Source organism: Danio rerio, chromosome 16 (assembly GCF_052040795.2).
Source record: "Danio rerio strain M-AB ecotype USA chromosome 16, GRCz13ab, whole genome shotgun sequence".
Classification (NCBI taxonomy): Eukaryota; Metazoa; Chordata; class Actinopteri; order Cypriniformes; family Danionidae; genus Danio; species Danio rerio.
Genome location: NC_141036.1, coordinates 33,741,078 through 33,762,815, shown reverse-complemented (window position 1 = coordinate 33,762,815; position 21,738 = coordinate 33,741,078). Strand labels below are relative to the sequence as shown.

At 35.5% G+C, this 21,738-nt stretch overlaps 2 protein-coding genes across 3 annotated transcripts; both read right to left on the bottom strand.

The window, feature by feature from the left end:
• Positions 1 to 818: 818 nt before the first annotated feature.
• On the bottom strand, positions 819 to 5,170 carry ctss2.1 (cathepsin S, ortholog2, tandem duplicate 1). 2 transcript variants are annotated; one of them, NM_001024409.2, is given in 8 exon segments: positions 819 to 1,087; positions 1,198 to 1,300; positions 1,389 to 1,554; positions 1,778 to 2,002; positions 2,954 to 3,106; positions 3,841 to 3,963; positions 4,155 to 4,280; positions 5,102 to 5,170. In NM_001024409.2, coding segments are annotated over 7 exon segments (993 nt in total). In that variant the 5' UTR covers positions 4,278 to 4,280; positions 5,102 to 5,170; the 3' UTR covers positions 819 to 987.
• A 7,217-nt stretch (positions 5,171 to 12,387) lies between these two features.
• ctsk (cathepsin K) lies at positions 12,388 to 21,392 on the bottom strand. The gene is given in 8 exon segments (NM_001017778.1): positions 12,388 to 12,993; positions 13,151 to 13,259; positions 13,363 to 13,528; positions 15,459 to 15,677; positions 16,151 to 16,303; positions 16,599 to 16,721; positions 20,854 to 20,991; positions 21,323 to 21,392. Coding segments are annotated over 7 exon segments (1,002 nt in total). The 5' UTR covers positions 20,986 to 20,991; positions 21,323 to 21,392; the 3' UTR covers positions 12,388 to 12,893.
• Positions 21,393 to 21,738: the final 346 nt, after the last annotated feature.

Sequence of the window (21,738 nt, the reverse complement as noted above, 5' to 3'; positions counted from 1 at the left end):
TTTATTTTACCTGAATTTTTATGATAAACCTTTTTTTAAATTGCATTTAAAGAGAAATAACTGAAGGAGGCTGAGAAAAATGCTAATTTTAGAAGACAGAGGCGTTTGCTTCTGAACTGTTCATATGGAGAGTTCAGAAACAAAAGCCTTTAGGTGCTATCTGAAAACTTCAGCTAAAATGCTTTTTTTTCTCCTCAGGCTCCAGTATGTAGATTCTGTAATTTCACCGCCATTAAAGTGAAATAAATGAGCATCAACATGGGAAGCTGAAAAAAGTGCTGATTTTAAAACAAAACAAGACAGCGCTGAGCTCTTGCATTCAAGTTCAGCACAACTGAGCAATAATAGACAAAAACGGCAGCAGTAGAAATCAAAACGCTTTTTAGCGGAAAGTCAAAAGCAAACGAAGAGTAAATACTCCATCTAGCGGTGGATTTAGTCTTATTTTATTACAGTCATTTACAAATACAGCAAAACCGTTAAAGACTGAAATAAAATGTCTTTGAGTTTGTTTTTTATGCAGGCAACCATTTATACAACTTCCTGCACAAGTGGACAGTGAATGTAAACTGAAAACGGGCACAGATGACCAGTCAAGTTAAGAACAGACCTAAATACACTGTGCCATAAGTAGTCAAATTATTTTGTGTTAAAGACAATGAAGTGTCTAGATACACATTACATCCTTAGTTCATTGACTAAGCATGGTGTTATAAAAGGGTCACCTCACATTTCCGCAACACTGAACATGAAACCCTTGTCAATTAAAATGCAAATTTGTGGCTTGAAATGGTAATAAACAAAAAGAACACACAAGATTATAAAAATTCTGTATTTATTTTATAAGATAAGACACACTTGGATAGTTTTTTTTAAAAAGACAACTGGAAACGTAAAAGCAACATACAGAACACATGCACGTCCAAGAAAATGGACAATAAAAAGTCAATTCCTTTTGAAATGTTCATAAAATCATTATGGTTTCAGCTACATGACTGGGTAACAGGCATACGAGGCAATTCCACACATGTTGTTCTTGTTTCTGGCCATACGGATGTAGCCGCCGTCTCCAAAGCGTGTACCCCAACTGTTGAAGCAAAGGGAAACAATCAGCATCAACTCAGCGCATGATTAAACAGGTCCTCTTGAACAATTCTTGTAGTGAGTTTTTCTATAAAGATTTCCATCTGACCGTACCTGTTTTTGACCAGCCAGTAGTCCTGTCCAGAAAGTGTACCATATCCCACAACCAGCACTGCGTGGTTGACCCTTTTAGAACAGGTTGGGTCATTGTAAACGCCTGTGGACAGTGAAAAGAGAAATTGTAATAGCCCTAATAACAACATTAAATCAAACGGATTTACTTGAAAAATAGAAAAATGCTTCACCACTGTGGTATAGGACAAACTGAGGCCGGGTGGCATCGATGGCCACTGAAATGGGTCCGACACTGGCCACGGCCTGCTTGAGGGCATTTTCATCTCCCTGACGTACAAAATAGTACTTGGTGCAGTTTGCTGCACGCTGGGATGAACTGTAGCTACACTGTTGTTGCTGAAAGATATTAAATGCATTACATATTACAGCTGATAATTAATTTTAGTATTTAAAAATTTAATAATTGTGTATTGGCTCTTGGTCCAGCTGATCTGGTCCAAATAACAGTGTCCAGATCAGTTACACGTGTACCCTTTAGATAGCTCGGTCAGTCTATTACATTATGAAAATTATTTGACATGCAAGTGTTTATTTGTTTGAAGCCACTCAAAAGACTTACCACTCCTCGATAAGGGTAAGCAGAATCTGAAGCAATGCCGCCGTTATCAATAACATACTGGAAGGCGTCACTCATAAACCCGCCATTGCAGCCCTTGTTGCCGTATTTGGAGGAACAGTCCACCAGGTTTTGAGGACTGAGGTCCACCAGCTTTCCAGTGGTCTTCTTCAGCTGACCTTCAAGAGCCCCAACAGAGCTGAATGCCCAACAAGAACCACAAGCACCCTAATGCACAGACAGAAGAGTGATTAAGCGTGACAATTCGAAGATGGCAGAAACAAAAAACAAAAATTGGCTTCTGGTTTGACAATCCAAATAATAATAATAATAATAATAATAATAATAATAATAATATTAAAAATTCCTCAGACAGAAATTGATCAAATGAGGGGGGTGCACAATTTCTGCTATTTGGCCTGACAACTTCCTTGCACAATAGGTTCTATACTTAATCTTTTGCTAGAAAATGTCCTTCCAGGAGGAGCTCAAATGGCTGTTTTTTTTACCCCCAACACTTGTTAGAACTGGCCCATGCCTACTATGAGATTCTGGCAGTATAATATCCTTGGATAAAGAAACGGTTTGACGGTATTGTGGATACTGCTCTTAAAAGATTTTTTTTTTTTTTAATGTTTGGGTTTATAAATAAATTAAAAAAAAAAAAAAAAACATTTAAAATTGGAGCAGTAAACGTGTCAGGCTAAATAATTAACACAAATCATTGACATCTGCAGTCTTAGTTTTTATTTACGATCAAAAACTGCATCTTTGGATAAATGTTCTGCTGGAGATACTATAGTCTGTATACTAGTACATCTTACAGGTACTATAGGAAAGGTACACTGTAGCAAAGTTTTGCAGACTGCGGTATACATTGAAAATGAACAGTTTAATGCCTAGTCAGAAGATCTGTGTTCAAGAGAAGAAAAACTAACACTTTGGAACAAGTGTAGGATAATTAAGTTTCTGGGTGAACTACCCCTTTGAACCGAAATACTGAAAAGTAGATTTGCCCCTTATTTATTTTTAACTCCAACCTACAGAGAACAACTCCCTGTTGACCCTTCAGGTGAAAAATTTAACCTAGATTATAATTTAAGCCCAGCCACAGGGAAAAACAAACACCTATAATAATCTGAAAGCATTTGATCAAACATACAGTAACCACACACACACCTGCATCTTCACACTGGACACATAGCCCTTCTCTCTCCAATCCAGTGAATCTGGGACAGCATCACCAGAAGAGCCCACAATATTAGCAATTTGTCTTTTAAAGCCAGAAGGAACATGAGTCAAGGCTAAGGTTTGCAGAATCTCCTCGGTCGTCTGTGAAACAGCAAGACACAAATAGATCAAATTAGTAACAATGACAAAAATTTGAGGACATCTTTTATAGATGGTTAAAAAAAAAAAAAAAAAAAAAAAAAAAAAAAAAGTTAATGTACTACAAAACATCCTGCTAGTTTCAGAACTTCCTTGTTAGTCCAAAAATGTCGCGCGTTTTGAAAGCTTTTTTTTCCTCAGTACTTTGACTCACTCAAAACACAGGATTCAAGCAACAGCTAAATGACATGCAACATGCAAGGTTAACACTTTTTTTTCCTTAAGTGTCAGAAGTAGCACATTAGATCATTAGCTTCTCAGTGAACACGCAAAGAATTAGAAGTGCAGTGTTCAGTATTTTGGCGGTCATGTTTACAAAAAGTGAAAAATAATAGGTTGTACAAAGATCTGTGCAAAAGTTGCTTTTCAGGACAGGTACCACTGCAGACAGTGTTAGAAAGACATGGCCACAATAGTGCTTCTACCGATATTCTCCTCACCACTTCTCCTTTGCTCAAATGTGGTGTAAAACCAGCATAGAGCCCATCTGATTGAGAAAGTCAATCCTTTCTTTTTTTTTTTTTAAAAAAGGTGTGGCAACTGTGATTACGCCTTATGTAGAAAGTTCTTAGACCAAACATGGAAAGGTAGCATTGATGCCAGCATGGTTTTGTTGTCATATGCAAACTAAATTTAAATACATGTCAAGACATACAAACGAAGCAATTCATTCTCACCAGGTCACCCATGTGGTTCATGGACAGGTCGTATGAATGCATGCCCATGGAGGCCTCAAGGTTGTGAACGGTGATCAACTGAAGGTTTCTCTCCCACAACTGCCTCCGGCCAAATTCCTCGACCTGCAACATTAAAGAAACCATGATATGCATTATAATGGCATCAATATGGCATTTGCATCTGATATCAATCATAAATACTTTCACACATCATGAAAACAAACAGCATCAACAATCATAGCATTGTAATAATGAATCTGCAAGATAACATCCCATCAGCTTATGATAATGGATTATGAACTCCTCTTCCTAACCTCAGTAGTGTAAATTTTGCCATAAGTCTTCTTCCACAGCTCCCAGTGCTGGTCTAGATTGGTGTTAAAATGGGCCAGTGCTGCACTACAACACACAGCAAACAGCAAGCTCCCAAACATCATGGTCTGACGAGAAAGATATACAGATAGTCAAACAGTGTGAATGCATTTACAGATAAAATGTCAGTGTTGTTAACACCTAAAATAAAGATCATACTGCGGTTGATTAATGGGCTGAAGACGTCATTTCAGTTAAAGAGGCTTCAGAAACTAGCAGTATCAGTGGTGAAGTAACAAATGAAACAAAAGTCCAGATAGGAAGTTAAAACCTTGAGTGCAAAAGCTCAAGCATCTTAAGATTAAGAAAAATAGTTGAGACATCATTTGTCTTTACAGTTTCCTTTACTAGTGCAACATTAATTGTTTGATTCTTATCACAAGATCATTTACTAGAGTTTAAAGTAGCTTTACAACTCAATCAGAATACTAAAAAGTAGAATATATATTTGTCGTTGTCTCAACCAGATGGATAAGGTAAGCTAAACTACTAAACACAAATTAATAGATAAAAAGGCCTTGAGAAAGTCCTCGAGAGTCAGAAAGAAACGAAGATTAAACTAGCCCGGCTGTTTAATTAACTTCACCTGATGCTTCTTATATTTGAATAACATTTTTTCTTATAGTAAAACTATAATTAAAGTATAATTTTGAGCGTTTTCCACTTAAAACACAAATCAAGTCAACTGCAAACACACTAAAGAAAATCAATGACAACAGCTAAACTCTGTGCAGGAAGAGCTCTCATCAAACAATCGTTACCACATTAAATAAAACCGAAAGAGAAACTTTTTGAAAGGAAAACCCCTACGAGTTAGAGTTGTGTTAACTAAAAAGACAAAACAGCTGAAAGTGAACGAGGAATAAAGTTAAAACTTGCCGTATCTCACCTGTGCACTCTCGTTAGGCTGCACTTCTCGTCGTCTGAACAGGAGGTGGTGATGAGCAACTGTGAGTTCCTGCTTCCTTCGCTTTTATTTTGTTCCATCACGTGTTAATCTTTGTCATCTGGTGATGTGCTCGCTTATTGCTTCGTCTTATTACGCAAGACATCATTTGACATTCATGCTAATGTGATTAATTTAATAAATAAAATTGTGAATAATACCACATATATTCATAATATCTACAATTAATTGATTATTAAATTAATTAAGAAAAAAATATACATATTTAATTATTCTATACAATTGTAAGATGAGTAGCGTGTTAAACATTAGCCTAAATTGTGTCCTAACCTAAAATTGCTTACTTTGGTTTTTTAAAACCAGTTCAAGTACAATGCACATACAAATATGTAAAACAGAGAATATCAACAACAAAACTTAAAATGTAAAAATAAACTTGTAAAAATATAAAAATGTGATATATGAATTATTGGTAATTGTATAAATGAAAAAACTTTTTTTTTTTTTTCAAAATTTGTATTTGATATGTGAGCTCATATATTGAAGGGTTTTAAAATATATTTTAAAACTATGGTAATAAAAGCAGATCTCAGCTGACCTGCTAATGAAACTAAGCTGTCATCAAAACTAAGAACGAATGACAAAACAATGTGTTTTTGGAAACTTGTGTCACCGTATGGAATTTGTATTTAAACTAGAATATGCTCCTGAAATGGCTTATTGAAAAGTAAAATATTTCATTTCAGATTCCCCCACAGACCAAAAACATGAACTGAATAAACTAAATTGGCCTTAGTGTATGTGTGTGCATGTGAGAGTGTGTGGAGGTTTCCCAGTACTGGGTTGGAGCTGGAAGGGCGTCAACTGTGTAAAACATATGCCGAATGTGGTGTTTTTATTCATATATAACACAACACTGAATAAGTTGGCAGTTCATTCTGCTGTAGTGACCCCTGATGAATAAAAAGACTTAGCCGAAGGAAAATCAATGAATGAATGACAATAACTGATAGATGAGCCTGTTGAGGCCTTCATTTTTTATTATTTAATACATGATTCCTGGTTTTACAGACTGGGCTTAAAACTATCTCAGGTCCAAAAACCAAACCACAGCCAAGGCTTACTAAAGAAAAATGCAGCCTTTAAACAGGTGTAGAGAAAAGCAGAGATGACATGGAAATGGAAGAAAGTTAAGGTATAGCCTGCTGCAGGGGTACATTTTTAAAGCGCGGGGGGGGGGGGGGGGGGGGGGGGGCAGCTGTATGAGATCCAAAAGTTCATGTTCATATAATTACTAATGACCTATTTCTAAATGGTATATCTCTAAAAGTAAGGGGGACGTATCCAAGAGGGGATGATTAACTCAAAGCTGTAAATGCAAAATATTTAGCTGATCTCATAAGAAAGACTTATCTGACAATCCTAAAGTTCTAATTAAATCAATTGATTCAGAGTTAAACCCTGAGATAGTTACTGGTCCTGATATCCATCAGATAATATGATTTTTTTTTTTAAGTAATTGATCAACAAAATGTATATCCTTAGAGTTGGCATTCTGCCCCCAGATTCTATCTCTGTTTGTATCATCCCACCCCTATTAGCACATTATTTAAATGAGTTTAAACCAAGTACATTACCTCATTGAAGCCCACTCAATGTTCTTTGGACATTGTTCCTTTACGTCTCCTTACTCAGGTATTGGACCTGATTGGGTTAAATCTTTTGTCAAGAGTGAATTTCCAATTTGCTGAGTGTGGTTGTTATAAGCACGCTGAGTTGTGACCCATTTTAAAACTGTTTAATCTGGATTCATTAAATCTGATTGATTTAAGGAGCTATCAATCAATGCCCTAATGGTCTTTTCAGTTAAAACATTTGAAGATAATATTTTTTTGATAAATTCCAATCAGATTTTAGGGCCCAGCACAGCACTGAGTCTGCCCGTCTTAAAGTGTCTAATCTGTTACCTGTTGCAAAAAAACAAAAAAAAAACACTGTAAGGTTTACTGATTGTGCATGGGCTGGGATCAAAGGTAATGTTCTCGATTAAAGATCATATCTTTCAGAAAGAATTTTTCTTTCCTTAAATTAGAAAATGACTCACTCTTCTGCTCTGATGAAGTGTGGAGTTCCCCAAGGATCAATATTGGGTCCATTGTTATTTTCTATGCATCCCTGACATCAGAAACATAATGTAACTTATAATCTTAATTTTCTGCATCTAAAATGGGGGAAATTAGGCATTTTGTCTTTTTTTTTTACCTGTTTAATGATATTAAAAGAGGAATAGCAGGAATTATTATTTTTTTACTTGTATTAAAGACAGAAGCACTAATGTTTGGAACCCACAATCAATCAGTTAGACACTGTTAAATATAAGGTAAAGTACACAATCATGCAAAGAGTCCTGGAGCCTTTCTTGATGTTTGAGTTAAAGTCTGATAAGCAACAAAATCAGAGGGTTTTTTTCAACAGTTAAGGAATATAGTAAAATTGAAAACTTTTCTGTCACTTAATGATTTTGGATTGTAATCTTTTGTACTTTGGTCTTTCTCATAAAGTAATTGCTCGCCTGCAGCTGGTTCAAAATGAAGGTGCTTGGTTTGATCTAGGACAAAGAAATTTGATTGGCTTTGATTGGCTTCCAGTTAAATAGGGTTAGGTGTAAGTTGTTATTATTTCATTTTAAAGGTTTAAATGGTCTGACATGTAGATGTATTGGTGAACTGCTTCAGCAGCATTCTTCATAGGCCCTTATCTTTACAATAATTTAAGTAATGGAATGGTTTACTTAATAGATTAGTAGATGTTTGTGCGCCTGCTTGTACATCTCTTGAAAAATCTTGTTTTTTTCTTGCGTTTGACTGTTTTGTCTTTTATAAAATTAGATATGTGCTGTGTTGATTTAGCACTTTGACCAATGTATGTTGTTTTTAAATGTGATATAATCAAAACAAAAGCAAAGCCTCAGACTAAAATGTAAATCGAGCTGCATGTTTCAACTGAAAGAAACTTCTTCTGACTGATCTTAATATTAGTGACTGTTTTGCCTTAAGAAATAGAGCAGTATTCAGTTGTTTTAGGACACATCTTATAAAAATGACTTAAATGTTCTAATTGAACCGAGTCTAAGCCCAGTCTGAAACCAGGTTGATTTGAAAGTTAGCCGGAAACAGGAAGACAGGCAGAGGAAATCATGTTGGTAAACAGCATCATTCGAGCAAGCACATCAAATAAACACCTTGCAGTGTTGCCCTGCATTGTGGGTTTTAGATTGTATAACAAACGCGGTTTAAGGTACTAGATGAACACACTAAGGCATTTCTTGCCATTGCTTTAAAGTTTAAAAAAGACACCTAACCCCAGCACCACTAGCAAACAGGAACGTGAGTTGCATGACCATGACCTAATTTTTCCTATCATTGTTGGCAACTAAGTTTAAAGGGGAAGTTGCAAGAGGCCAATTTTTGCTAAATGACGTTGTAATGCAATGCGTGGTGAATTTAAGTAACCATGATGCAAAAAAATGTGCAGAAAATTTATTTTAAAAAATTGTTAGACGAATTAGGGCGACATGGTGGCTCAGAGATTAGGACTGTTGCCTCACAGCAAGATGGTCACTGGTTCTAATCCTGGCTTGGTCAGTTGCCGTTTTGTGTGGAGTTTGCATGTTCTCCCCATGTTGGTGTGGGATTCCTCCTGGTGCTCTGGTTTCCCCCACAGTCCAAAGACATGCAGTACAGCTGAATTGAATAAACTAAATTGGCCGTAGTGTATGTGTGTGAATGAGTGTGTATGGGTGGCAGCTGGAAGGACGTCCACAGTGTAAAACATATGCTGGATCAGTTGACGGTTCATAACTGTACCAACCCCTGATGAATAAAGGGACAAAGCCGAGAGAAAATGAATGAAGGATTACACAAATTGGCCATCCTGGCAAAAATAAAGCTTTCATTTAGAAAGAAAATATTCATTTATATTTCTAAAAGTAATGTAAGCATCAATTTAAAACAAGGGTTCATTACTGGCACATACAGTATGGGTCCATAAAGAGCCTTTAATGTCCATGTGTTAAAAGCAGGGGTACATTTAGTTATTTTGGGGCCCTAAGCAATTCCCCCCATGGGGTTTAAAAGTCCTAAAATACACCTTTGTACTTGAATTAATTTTGAATGTATTTATTTTGCTGTTTTTTTTTCATATAAATCACTTAATCTTATAAATAATAATAACAACATGTACTGTATAGTATCTTGTAACATTTTGTAAAACCTTTTAAATGATTTTGTTTTCTTAAACTGAACTAAAAATGATTTTTAAAACTAAACCTTTACCTGATTTGACTGCATGATTGAGGGTGGGGGACACATTTGCGCAGATGTAATAATTACGTTAAACTTTTAGATTTTTTAGACCATCATGTCAAAATTTTTTTAAAAAAATCATGTTTATATATATATATATATATATATATATATATATATATATATATATATATATATATATATATATATATATATATATATATTTATTTATACAACAGTTCTGTCTGGTTCTCAAATCTGATTGGCTAATAGCCATAATATACTTAAGTAAGATCAGCATCCGTACAGCCTCTTTACCATTTGTATATTACTCCGTCCACATACAGCCAGCAAAGAGCAGACACTAAAAGATGCTTGTTCAGCTGTTTAAACTATCAGCTTATGATTTGAATCCAGAAGAAAGTAGTTTATTTACATTTACATTTACATTTAGTTCCTCATACAAAAGTTTTTGAGACTCACCCATGTTTGATTTTGTTTTTTTTTATACACAATTATGCCGTCAAACTGTTGTATAAATGCAATATCACACTCGTAGCAGTACGATATGGCTGTATATCGGCACTGGTGGTGGCATTTAGGCACTCGGCCTGCGGCCTTGTGACAACGCATGCATCCCACCAGTGCCGATATACAGCCATATCGCACTGCTACTCGTGTAATATTGCTCATATATATATATATATATATATATATATATATATATATATAATTTATAGGTATAATTTATGTCTAGGTATTAATTTGGGGGTTCTCAGATTTCCCTAAGCAGCCACTTACCTTGCTTCTTGATTAAATACATGCCTGGTTAAAGGTGTAAAAAATTGGGAAAAGTTCTTTGGATTACTATAAAGTTCTTCGCATTACTTCATTCATTTATTCATTCATTCATTTTCTTGTCGGCTTAGTTTTTTTAATACAATATTTAGTGGAAGGTTGCATATTTCTGAGCCATTTTAGGCATGATTTCTTATTTCTAAATACTTATAATTTGTATAATTAGTAGTTTGTCTTTTTCTGTAATTTATATAGAATAAGAGCCTTTTTATAAATTTTTATTTATTTTTAAGTTGTTTTAAATCCATTCTTTAAAAGCTTCATTTGTAGTTGCCTTTTGAAGAAAAAAAAGAAAGATGTTAAGCTATTCTGAAAGCTGCTAAATTGTTAGGTTGCCAACCCTGTTTCCTTGAACGTGATGCATTTGTTGATCATTCAGTGATTCATCACCATGATTCATCAAAAATTGTGCTGATTTTGACCACATGAAAATAATCAGATCTTAAATTATTAAATGCTTACTCATGAGGTAAACTATTGCTTAATAGCCTACAGTACTTGAGATTCAGTGATAAAATATATTTATTTTTGTCAGAAAAAAAATATGTTGTTACATTTCAATATGTTTTTTTTTGTATTAGTCATCGGTTCGTGTCACGTTTACATGCCTGCGGTTTTCTTTCAGAACAAAATCTATGGAGCATTGAGAAATTGTTCCATAAACAGTAATGACTACCGCATTTAATCATTCAGAAAGTAAAAAAAAAACATCCTGCACACAGAACTGAAAATGACATATTCAACATTCAATGTAAAACTGTCACATCACTATTTATTCCCTGAAAAGTTTTCTAAAATACACTTGAATAAATAAATTAAAAAAAATCATAAATATAATGACAAAAACATTAGCCTTAAAGCACAAAAATAAAATGTGTGATTTGTGATAAAATAAATGAGACCATTCTGAAATCATTTTTCATGTAAAATTGTACAATAAACTAAATATGACTGAATTCCAAAATGTAAATAACAGGAATTTTAAATGCCTAACAACGGTAAAAAAATTATAAAAGTTTTGATGTACACACTGTACAATATATATATATATATATATATATATATATATATATATATATATATATATATATATATATATATATATATATATATATATAAAACCCCTCACAAATCTCTTTTAAATTTATATTTTCTATAATATTTTCTTTACAATATTATATTTGTGGATATACATTAGATTAGTCAGTCCTGAAGCCAAATCTGGAGCTTTAGCAAAATAACGTACGGTCACAGTCCAAAAATTAGTAGCTCAAATTTATGTTAGAGAAAATATAAAATACATTTTTTAAAAATAGCTAAAATCAAGAGAAACAACAAACAAATGTGTACAATTTTGTTGAAATTTTGTAGTTTGCAATTTATTTTTGCAATATTTAGCATGAATTTAAATGTATGATCTTTCCGAATATGGTGACTAAAATATTACGTTATTATATATATACTTTATATATTTAATATCTATTTAATGAATCTGTGTTGTTCAAATGCACCAATATATATAACCTATATTCACTGAGAAATGGAAACAAAATAATTATTTTCTAAATGGGCTGTACTCATTTATGCTGAGCACTGTGTATCTGATATGTTCATTTATGTAATAATGTCATTTTTAGGTATCTCAGTTATCATATTGCTTTTTTCATGTTTACATTTAAAGTGTACTTGTTATTTGTACACAACAGTATTATTCTAATACACTATATACATCAGAATCTACATCAATTGTATTTTTGAATCACTTGTTTAAAGATTTTATGTCTTAATCAGTTTTAAGTTAATCACCGTGAAAATTTATAAAGGGGAACGCTGGGTCAGTCATCTGTTCATGAGGAAGTGGTTTAGTTATGATCATAAGATTCTTTTTTAACTAACATGTAACTGTCATCATTTCTTTGTTTGAACATCAGATTACATGCACAGATGAGCTCTTTCAGCTGCGTGCTGTCATAAAATTCATCTTGACGTCCTTTGGTTTCAACTTCCCCAAATCCATCTGGTGGTTTCTCTTCCACTTCTACAAAACCGAAGACTTCGTAACCTTCTTTAGCTTGTAGGACAAAATCTCAAAGTTCAAAATAAAGGTGGTTTGGCACTCATGTTTTATTGTATGGATTTTATTTTAAACAAAGTTTTCGTACAGAGATGTGAAACTGTCTCATTATCAGTCTGTTAGTGTAATTTAAAAACTTACATCAGACATATTTGATGTACTCAAATGTGATGCATTCAGAATTAATGGTCAAAAAAAGTCATTTCTTTAATCAAAACATCATAAAACACACGTTTCAGAGATCCGATCCCTCCAGGGGAATAAAAAAAGGAAAGAAAGAAGCAAATATAAACTGACTGCATACTCAATATCAAAACTTCCCTTCTAAATCTCAAATATTGCACAAAACAATTCTTACTGCAGGATTAAGAACAAGACATCTAAGACAAAATAGGACCACAACCTTGTGTTATTAAAATGAAATGCCTCTTTTTGAAAGCATTTCCCCAAGCATGGTTTCATGTTGCAGTGATAGTGATTGAGTCCCTTTTTTGGTACTGGTCAGCAGCAGACAAGTTTGATCTAGTTCTTCCAGCTCTCACATGACGGGAAAACTGGCCAGGTTTGCAATACCGCAAGCATTGTTTCGGTTACGAGCCATCAGGACATAGCCCTTCTTTCCCCACTCTTCACCCCAGCTTCAAAAAAAGAAAAAAGGTGCCTTTTTATATTATATTTACACAGAATTATTTGACTGTATAATGTAATTTACTGTATAAATTACTTGTAATTTTTAAATAAATTTTTATGATGTTAAACAGTGCTATTTTCATGGAAAACAAATATTTTTCTCACCTGTTCTTTACAATCCAGTACTTCTTGCCTCTCGGTGTGGCTCCGTAGCCCACAGCCAGCACTGCGTGGTTGACATCTTCCTTGTTGCAGTTTGGGTCATAGTATACACCTGTCAGTGAGTTTTGGGTTTTATTAGTGACTTTTATTATACACTTATCAGCAAAACAACATGGAACTACAGGCAATATAGTTGTAGAAGAGATGTTAAGTACCGCTTTTGTAGTACAGGAAGGTGGACTGCATGGCATCTATGCCAACTGACACGGGTCCCACATTGGCCACGGCGGCGGTCAGTGCCCTCTCGTTACCCTGAGGAATCTCTTTATAGCCTCTACAGCTGGCTGCTACTCCTGAAGTGTTGTAGGCACACTGCTGATCCTGCAGAGGGCAGTAGTGAGACGAACATTTATAAACGTCAACAAAAGACCAAAGTAGTTTGTACAGCATAAGCATTTTGGTCCGAAACAAAGTCTCTTAACGCAGTTTATTGTTCAGTGACTTTTGTAATTATGTTACTAAAGAGTTTATCGGTCCAAAATTGAAAACAGACTCTCCGACTTCATCAAAAGAGGGAGAAAGGGAAGTTTAAAAACTGTCAATCAATTTCCAACTCAACCAATTGGGAGAGTTTTGGCCGTGGCTATTGTATCATACAGAGTCAGTTCAGAGTTCAGACATTTTGGGACCATGACTGTTTACATGGGAGGTAAAACAATGATAAACATTTGATGGAATGGATTAATTTGAATCACCAAACGTACATCCCTGCTGATAAAAACAGCTTAAACCAGCCTAGGCTGGTTGGCTGGTTTTAGCTGGTTGACCAATCTGGTTTTAGAGGGGTTTGGCCATTTCCAGGCTGGTTTCCAACCATATCCAGCCTGGTCTTTGCTGGCCAGGCTGAAAATGACCAAATCCAGCTAAAACCAGCTTGACCAGCCTGGTTTAAGCTGGACATAGCTGGCTAGGCTGGTCAAGTTAGTTTTAGCTAGTCATTTTCCAGCCTAACCAGCTAAGACCAGGCTAGAAAAGGCTGGAAACCAGCCTGGAAATGGCCAAAACCCCTTTAGAACCAGGCTGGTCGACCAGCTAAAACAAGTCAACCAGCCTAGGCTGGTTTAAGCTGTTTTTTTCAGTAGGGATGGTTTCTCTTCACAGATAAGGTAAACTTTACAAGCCTTTATTACAGAATATAGACCACTGCAGTGTGGTCATGTCATTGGCCAATCCTGCTTGTTATCACACTATTTCATAACTGTAACAAGAGGCAATTCAATCATTACTTAATGTTAAAACAGCTATCATAATGTTATTTATCAATATGTGGCTCATTTTGGATTCTCAGAAGATATAGAATTTAAAAATGTAAAACAGGAAATACGTTGAGACCATTGGTTTTGTTTACAACCCTCAAAATGGTCTATGAAACAGTAACATACGATAAAGACAAGAATTATCATATAAGGGAGAGTTGAGCACAAAAATGGTTTGAAAGTCTGCTTTGTTATTTAGCTAAAGCAGGGGTGGCCAACCCTGTTCCTGGAGAGCCACCTTCCTGCAGATTTCAGTTGCTACCCATATCAAACACTTGAAGCAATTGAAGCAATTGAAATCTGCAGGAAGGTGGCTCTCCAGGATCAGGGTTGGCCACCCCTGAGCTTAAGTATCTAACCCTAGTACTGCAGAAACTACAAACTTCACCATTAAATCATTGTTAAGCTATGATCTCATTAACATTTTCAATTTAAATAACGTTAACGAATCAGTCCTTGTTTAACAACAATAGAAAATCTGCTTCATTATTTAGCTTAAGTATCTAATACAAGGGGGCTGCTCAACCCTGTTCCTAGAGACATACCTTCCTGCAGAGTTCAGTTGCAACCCATATCAAACACACCTGCCTGGAATAATCAAGTGCTGTCCATGTCCTAATTAATTGGTTCAGGTGTGTTTGATCAGGGTTGGAGCTGAACTATGCAGAAAGGTAGATCTCCAGTAACAGGGTTGAGCATCCCTGATCTAACACTAATACTGCAGAAACTATACTTCACCTTTAAATCATTGTTAGGCTGTGAAATCGTTAACATTTTCAGTTCAAAGAACTTGAATCAGTGAATCAGTCCTTGTAGATAGATAGATAGATAGATAGATAGATAGATAGATAGATAGATAGATGATAGATAGATAGATAGATAGATAGATAGATAGATAGATAGATAGATAGATAGATAGATAGATAGATAGATAGATAGATAGATAGATAGATAGATAGATAGATAGATAGATAGATAGATAGATAGATAGATACCGTTCCAACGTAGGGGTAGCTCTCCTCTGAATCAATGCCTTGGTTGTTGCTGACGTATCTGAAGGCGTTAGTCATATATCCTCCACCACAGCCGTCATTTTCTGTCACACAGTCCACCAGGTTCTGAGGACTAAGGTCCACCAGCTGACCTTTGGTCTTCATCAGCTGGCCTTCAAGGGCACCAACAGAGCTGAACGCCCAGCAGGAGCCGCATGATCCCTGATGGAGAACGGTAGAAAAACAGCATTAAAAACACTTAGAATAAATCTAAGGTTTCATGAAGATGATAAATAAAATATGGTACGTTCACAGAATGATCCTTTTAGTGGACAATGATTCACAACAAGACAAAAGTTGTTCCAATACAAACTATTAACTGAAAAATAAATTAAAATGGAAGTCAAAGTGGTTCTGACTACTTTGAAAACACCTATTTGGTGGTTTTATTTTAAAGAGTGAAGCTAAACAAAGCATAACCCATTATTTACTGGTGAAAGAAATATTACTCCTTAACCACTAGAGGGCGACCAAGTCTAGTTTAATCTGTAGTGGAACTCTCACCATGAAGGCATTTTGTGGGCATTGGTGTGAAAGCACTTTGTTATTACCAGAGAATAATGAAAGGGTTATAAGTGTGTGAGAAAGAGGAAATGTTACAGCTATATTACTGGAAGGTTTAGTGATCTGCTTACTTGGTTCTTCACCGAAGTGACATATCCCAGTTTACGGTAGTCAATTGATTTGGGCAACTTTCCCACTCTGTCATCAGGCACAAATGTGTTTGCTGGATCGCGGTACATGGGCATCTGAAGACCCATCACTTTCTCAGCCACTTCTTCTAGTGTCTGCAATAAGATAAGATTTGGTCAAAAAGATCTAGTTTGAAAAAAACTGGCAAACTCTCAAAAATGTTAACAATTTATTTGGAACTGGTTTTAGTAAACAGGCCTTTACAAAAAAATAAGATGAGTCATTGTCACATGCTCGCTCTAATCTAACAATCAAAAGAATGTGTTATTGTGACAGCTTAAACTTAGCAGCGTAACACTGTACAGTGGTTAAACATGTTTGTGAAGCAGTGGGTTCCAAGCTATGAAAAAATAGATAAATAAACATGGGGAAGTTTGTAACAATACTTACCATGTCACCAAAATGGTTCATGCCCAGATCATAGGTATAAATCCCAAGTTCATACTCTTTATTATGGGCCTCAATAAACAGCATGTTCTTCTCCCAAATCGTCCGTCGAATAGACTCCTCATTCTGTCCATGATGAAACACATGTTAGAACATGACACAAATACTAAGGTAATAATGTTATAATATTTACAGTAGTTTCATGCATGGACAAATTGTTAGAATTCATAAGACCTCAATGTATTCACAGAAACCACTAGTAATAATTTTGCTTTTGATTCTCAAAGTGCTGGCCTTTTTCTTTAATTCAACACATCCACCAACTTGTTGTTTGTCACATTCCTGAAATATGATACACCATGTCTACCGCACAAGATCTAATACATTCTGTGCTTTAATCAAAGATTTGTGAATCATGTAGCTTGATCGGTGTTAGTAACAACAATCATGGTTCAGATCCATTGTTGTATGTGTAAAGTCCGAATGTGTAAATGTTTTGTGAATTTTAAATTGGAAAAAAGTGCCAAAGTTGGTCCTTGGTAACCTTTAATTTGTCCCACCATACCATCTTAGAAGAGGAGCAGTTTTTTGTGGTAGTTTGTTTTATTGTTAAGATACAAAAAAGCAAACTGAAATCAAATGTTTTAATTACATGTTGTAAACTAATCAAATTTTTAAAATACAGTCACTGATAGATAGAAGACAATGCAGAAAACATCAGCAGAGGCAGGTGCAGCTTTACTAGTGTATTTGGCTTTGATCTCCATTGTGTTTAAAAAATGTTTATTATAAAATGTAAAAAAAAAAAATCCATTGCATTTTTTAATATGATTAAATCTATGTATTTATTTATTCATAATATGAAATAAATTATGAAATTAGTCCAAACCTGGTTACTCACTGAAGCTAAGCAGGGCTGAGCCTGGTCAGTACTTGGATGGGAGACCACTAGGGAACACTAGGTTGCTGTTGGAAGTGGTGTTAGTGAGGCCAGCAGGGGGCACTCAACCTGTGGCATCAGAGTCCTAATGCACCAGTAAAAGTGAAGGGGACACTACACTGTCAGTGGGTGCCGTCTTTTGGATGAGACGTAAAACCGAGGTCCTGACTCTCTGTGGTCATTAAAAATTCCATGGCACTTCTCGTAAAAGAGCAGGGGTGTAACCCCGGTGTCCTGGCCAAAGTACCTCTATCGGCCCTTACGATCATGGCCTCCCAATCATCCCCATCCACCAAATTGACTCTATCACTGTCACTTCACTTCACCAATAGCTAGTGTGTGGTGAGCGCACTGGCGCCGTTGTCCTGATGCTGCACACTGGTGGTGGTGTGGAGAGAACCCCCCCCTCTCATGATTGTGAAGCGCTTTGGGTGTATGGCCATACACAATAAATGCGCTATATAAATACACATTACATTTACATTACATTACAAGTTAATAAACACTCTGCTTATTCAACCTACTTATGCGACAACACAATTTTTTGGGGTACAACTTATTTGTTTTATGTTTAATCCACCGAAATGTGTTAACTTTGATTTGACAACCTGAGCAAAATGTGTGGATCCCTACATTTTTACAGTGCAGTTTGGTATATACCTTCGGCCCACAGCCCTCAATCAAACTTGTTTTTGGCCCTTCATAAGAAAAAGTTTGGGCACCACCTGTCTTTTGATTGGGTCACCTTGTTACACCCGTCATCCATAATTTTATGATGACATGCTCAACAGGATTCTGTCATTATTTTTATGTCCATTAGAGGATGTTTTCATTTAATTAGACTCTGTGTAATAAGACTCGTATGACTTCAGACAACATATATGAAACATGTAGAAATAAAACATGAAAGATTTACATTATTTAAAAATAAATACACCGTTTATACATATTTTGGACTGTGGGCTGCCATTATTTTCATGGCTGCACCTCTACCAGCACTCTACCTGATACTGTTATTAATAAAACACAACTACAAATCCAAAATTGTGATATGGTTTCACATTCCAAGGTTTCCTCCCACTGTCCAAAAACATGCAACTTAGATTAATTGACTAATTCAAATCGGCACCATAGACATGCTCCTAATAAGTAGTTTTCTCTTAAGAGCAATCACTATCTGTTCATTTGCTACTACAGCAGGGGAGTTCTCGAGATCTACCTGAGCTTAAAGTCTCCTCTCGCTTTGCAAATGGGAGGAAGCCCTGGGCTAGTGGATCTTATGAGCTCAAGGCTCTCTCTTGGGACAACATGCCAAACAAGCTTTATAATCAATCACCAGCTAACTGTGAACTCTTGAAATAAGGTTAATTTGATTCAGCTTAAAAATTTAAGGCAACCAGGATTTTTTACAGTGTATTTATTGCTGATCATATTTACTGCAGTCTGTAAGTTTACAGTTTTCTCCAGCAACAAAAATAGATGTTGACAAGTTTGTTGTCTAGCTTTTTTGTCTAGCCTTTTGTCAACATGGATATCAGTCAGGAAGCATGTGTCTGTATCCATTTACTGTAACATCACAACTAAACGGCTCAAATTAATAAATGGCGGCCCCCATTGTCCAAAATAAATGTGTATTTTTTAAAATAACATAAATCTTCCATTGTTTTTTTCACTACATATTTAAGAAGCATACTTAATGTTTTATTACAGTTTTTCTCAGTCACTTTGGTAAATTTCTCAGAATTTAAATTCTCAAAACTACTAATTCAACCTTCAGATTATTGTGTCACTTGTGCACATCAGAAAAGCAGTTTCTTGTTCCTTTGAACAGGTAGCAAATGCTTTTGTACATTCATGCAAATGATTATGTGCAATTCTCTGATATTTCCTACATTATCAGTTGCTTATGTCATGTTGATCAAACTGTAATATTTTGGTCTCTGTTGAACACAACATTTAATTGTTGATTCATTACATAAGTCTTCACAGGCAAAATGGCTGAACAAGTTGACGTAATATGTCATAATGCAATTTCCTATACATTTGCATTAGACTTTTTTATTCTAAATCTGTCAATAACTGGCAAATTTATCCCAAATGTATCCCAGGCTTTACTTCTTCTAATGGAGGTCTAAAAGGAGGTTGTCCTATGTTCACATTTCTTTTTTCTTTTTTTTCTTTGTGCAATGCAGTTTTGTCTTTTCTTTTCTGTATCCCAATGACATGATCTGTCAACAAATTACAGTACAAATAGCTAAAAATAGTTGCCATAGTTTACATCAGAACTCCCATTCAGAGCACACTATTGTATTGACAACATGACTAAGTAATTTGATTGTCTTATCCGCACACAATGACTTGTCATTCTGACGGCACTGACTTGTTCATTGATACAGAAATGTAGTTTTGAGAGATGAACTAAAGACTTTGAGCAAGAGACTGACTTTTGCAGGTAACCCATGGTGTTTTGCTATTTTTACGCGTTGTTTTGAGAAATGCACTTACTGTTTTGCAAATTTCAATTCTGAGCTGAGAAATGTACCAAAGCGATTGAGAAAAATTGTAAGCCACATAAGTCTTAATTCCCTGGCTTCCTTTTCAAATGTAACTATAGGTCTTAAAATGTGCTTTTTACAAATTACCTACTTGGATTTTTATGTAAGGAAACTAAAATAGCATTTTATGAGTCATCAAGGACCATGTATTTAGCTAAAAATAATCTTCTTTAATGGTAAAGTAAAGAAAAAAGTAATCTCATCTCAGGTGAACTAGGGGTGAGTAGCCTAAATTAACAGTAATTTTCACTTGTATATCAGTTCCCTTTACCTTACCCTTACCTGTATGGGCATATTGATTGTCTGAAAAAAAATGCAATGACAGACAGACAGTAGATAGACAGACAGGCAGACAGACAGCCAGACAGACAGCCAGCCAGACAGACAGACAGACAGACAGACAGACAGACAGACAGACAGACAGACAGATAGATAGATAGATAGATAGATAGATAGCATACAATTCCAAATAAATAACTGACATTTCCAGAAACTGAAAGATTTTCCTCATTGTTTTTACTGAGGTGAAGTGTATGTACAAGCACAGCATTACTAGAAACACATTAAGCAAGAACATTCCAATCACTGTAGTCACACATAAAATTACATAAAACAAGCCATCTTTAACTATCTATTTTCCAGAGAAGAGATAAACAGGCTTTTTGTCCCCAATGAAGAAGAAATCTCTAACCCAATCTAATAACACTCTCGGCACCCTGAAAGGCGAGATTGAATTGTCAGGCTTTGTAGGCTGTTTACTCACCAGGCCATTGTACTCCCTCTTGTGAGTGATTTTCCAGGTCTCCCAAGCCTCATCCAGAGAGAGATTGTCCTGAGAGTGAGCCAGTCCACACCACAGCACCACCAGCAGAGGGAATCCGCCAAATCTACCCATTCTGACCTGCAGTCAAAGGTGCAAAATCACACACTGAGAACTATTTAGCTTTTATGTTAACTGTAAACGACAAGCAAAAACGAAACTGGCGTTGCAAATTATTTCGGTCGGTTTAGAGAAGTAACCTAACTATTGAGAACTGAAATGAGCAAGAAGAAATGCACCATTTTGTTACAGTAAAACAAACGCTCTAAAATATATTACAAAAGCTTTGTAAACAGAAAACGAAAGCTGCACCCAGCACTTCTATTGTTTCGATATGTTAATATTTACGAGTACACCATATTAAAGTACTTAACATATAAACAAAGCACACTTAAGTCGAGAGTCTGATTACCTGAGCGATTTCCAAAAGTTCAGGACAACAGATGGCTGCGGGATTGAAACGGTCGATGGCCTCTTTTTATGAGGAAGTTTTGAGGAAGTTGCTCTTGTTGAGGGGAAGGGAAGAATATCTGGAATAGATTAAACACCAGCCCAAACGATGATGTCAGGGGTCAGATTACAGTTTTAGGAAAAGCGGGAAGTTGGGAGTAGTGTATATGCAAGGGGAAAATGCCCCTGTGCTATTAAACTATACCATAACCATTATATATCTCATAATGTATAAGAGAAATGTGAAAATGAATAAAGAATGTCCATTTGTGGCATTACATTTAGTTTGCAGTCTGAAATGACTACGATGTGTGGCAAAAATGCCTCCAAAAATGCATTTTATATTTATTATAGATGTAAAGCTGACTTTTATAATTT

Excerpts from the sequence above, each read along its gene's own strand:
- ctss2.1 (XM_087285763.1), bottom strand. The coding sequence starts at position 4,277 with ATGATGTTTGGGAGCTTGCTGTTTGCTGTGTGTTGTAGTGCAGCACTG. Across the intron at positions 3,107-3,840 it reads TGAACCACATGGGTGACCTG|ACGACCGAGGAGATTCTGCA; the intron begins GTGAGAATGAAT and ends GCTGTTTCACAG. Across the intron at positions 1,088-1,197 it reads TACTGGCTGGTCAAAAACAG|TTGGGGTACACGCTTTGGAG; the intron begins GTACGGTCAGAT and ends TTGCTTCAACAG.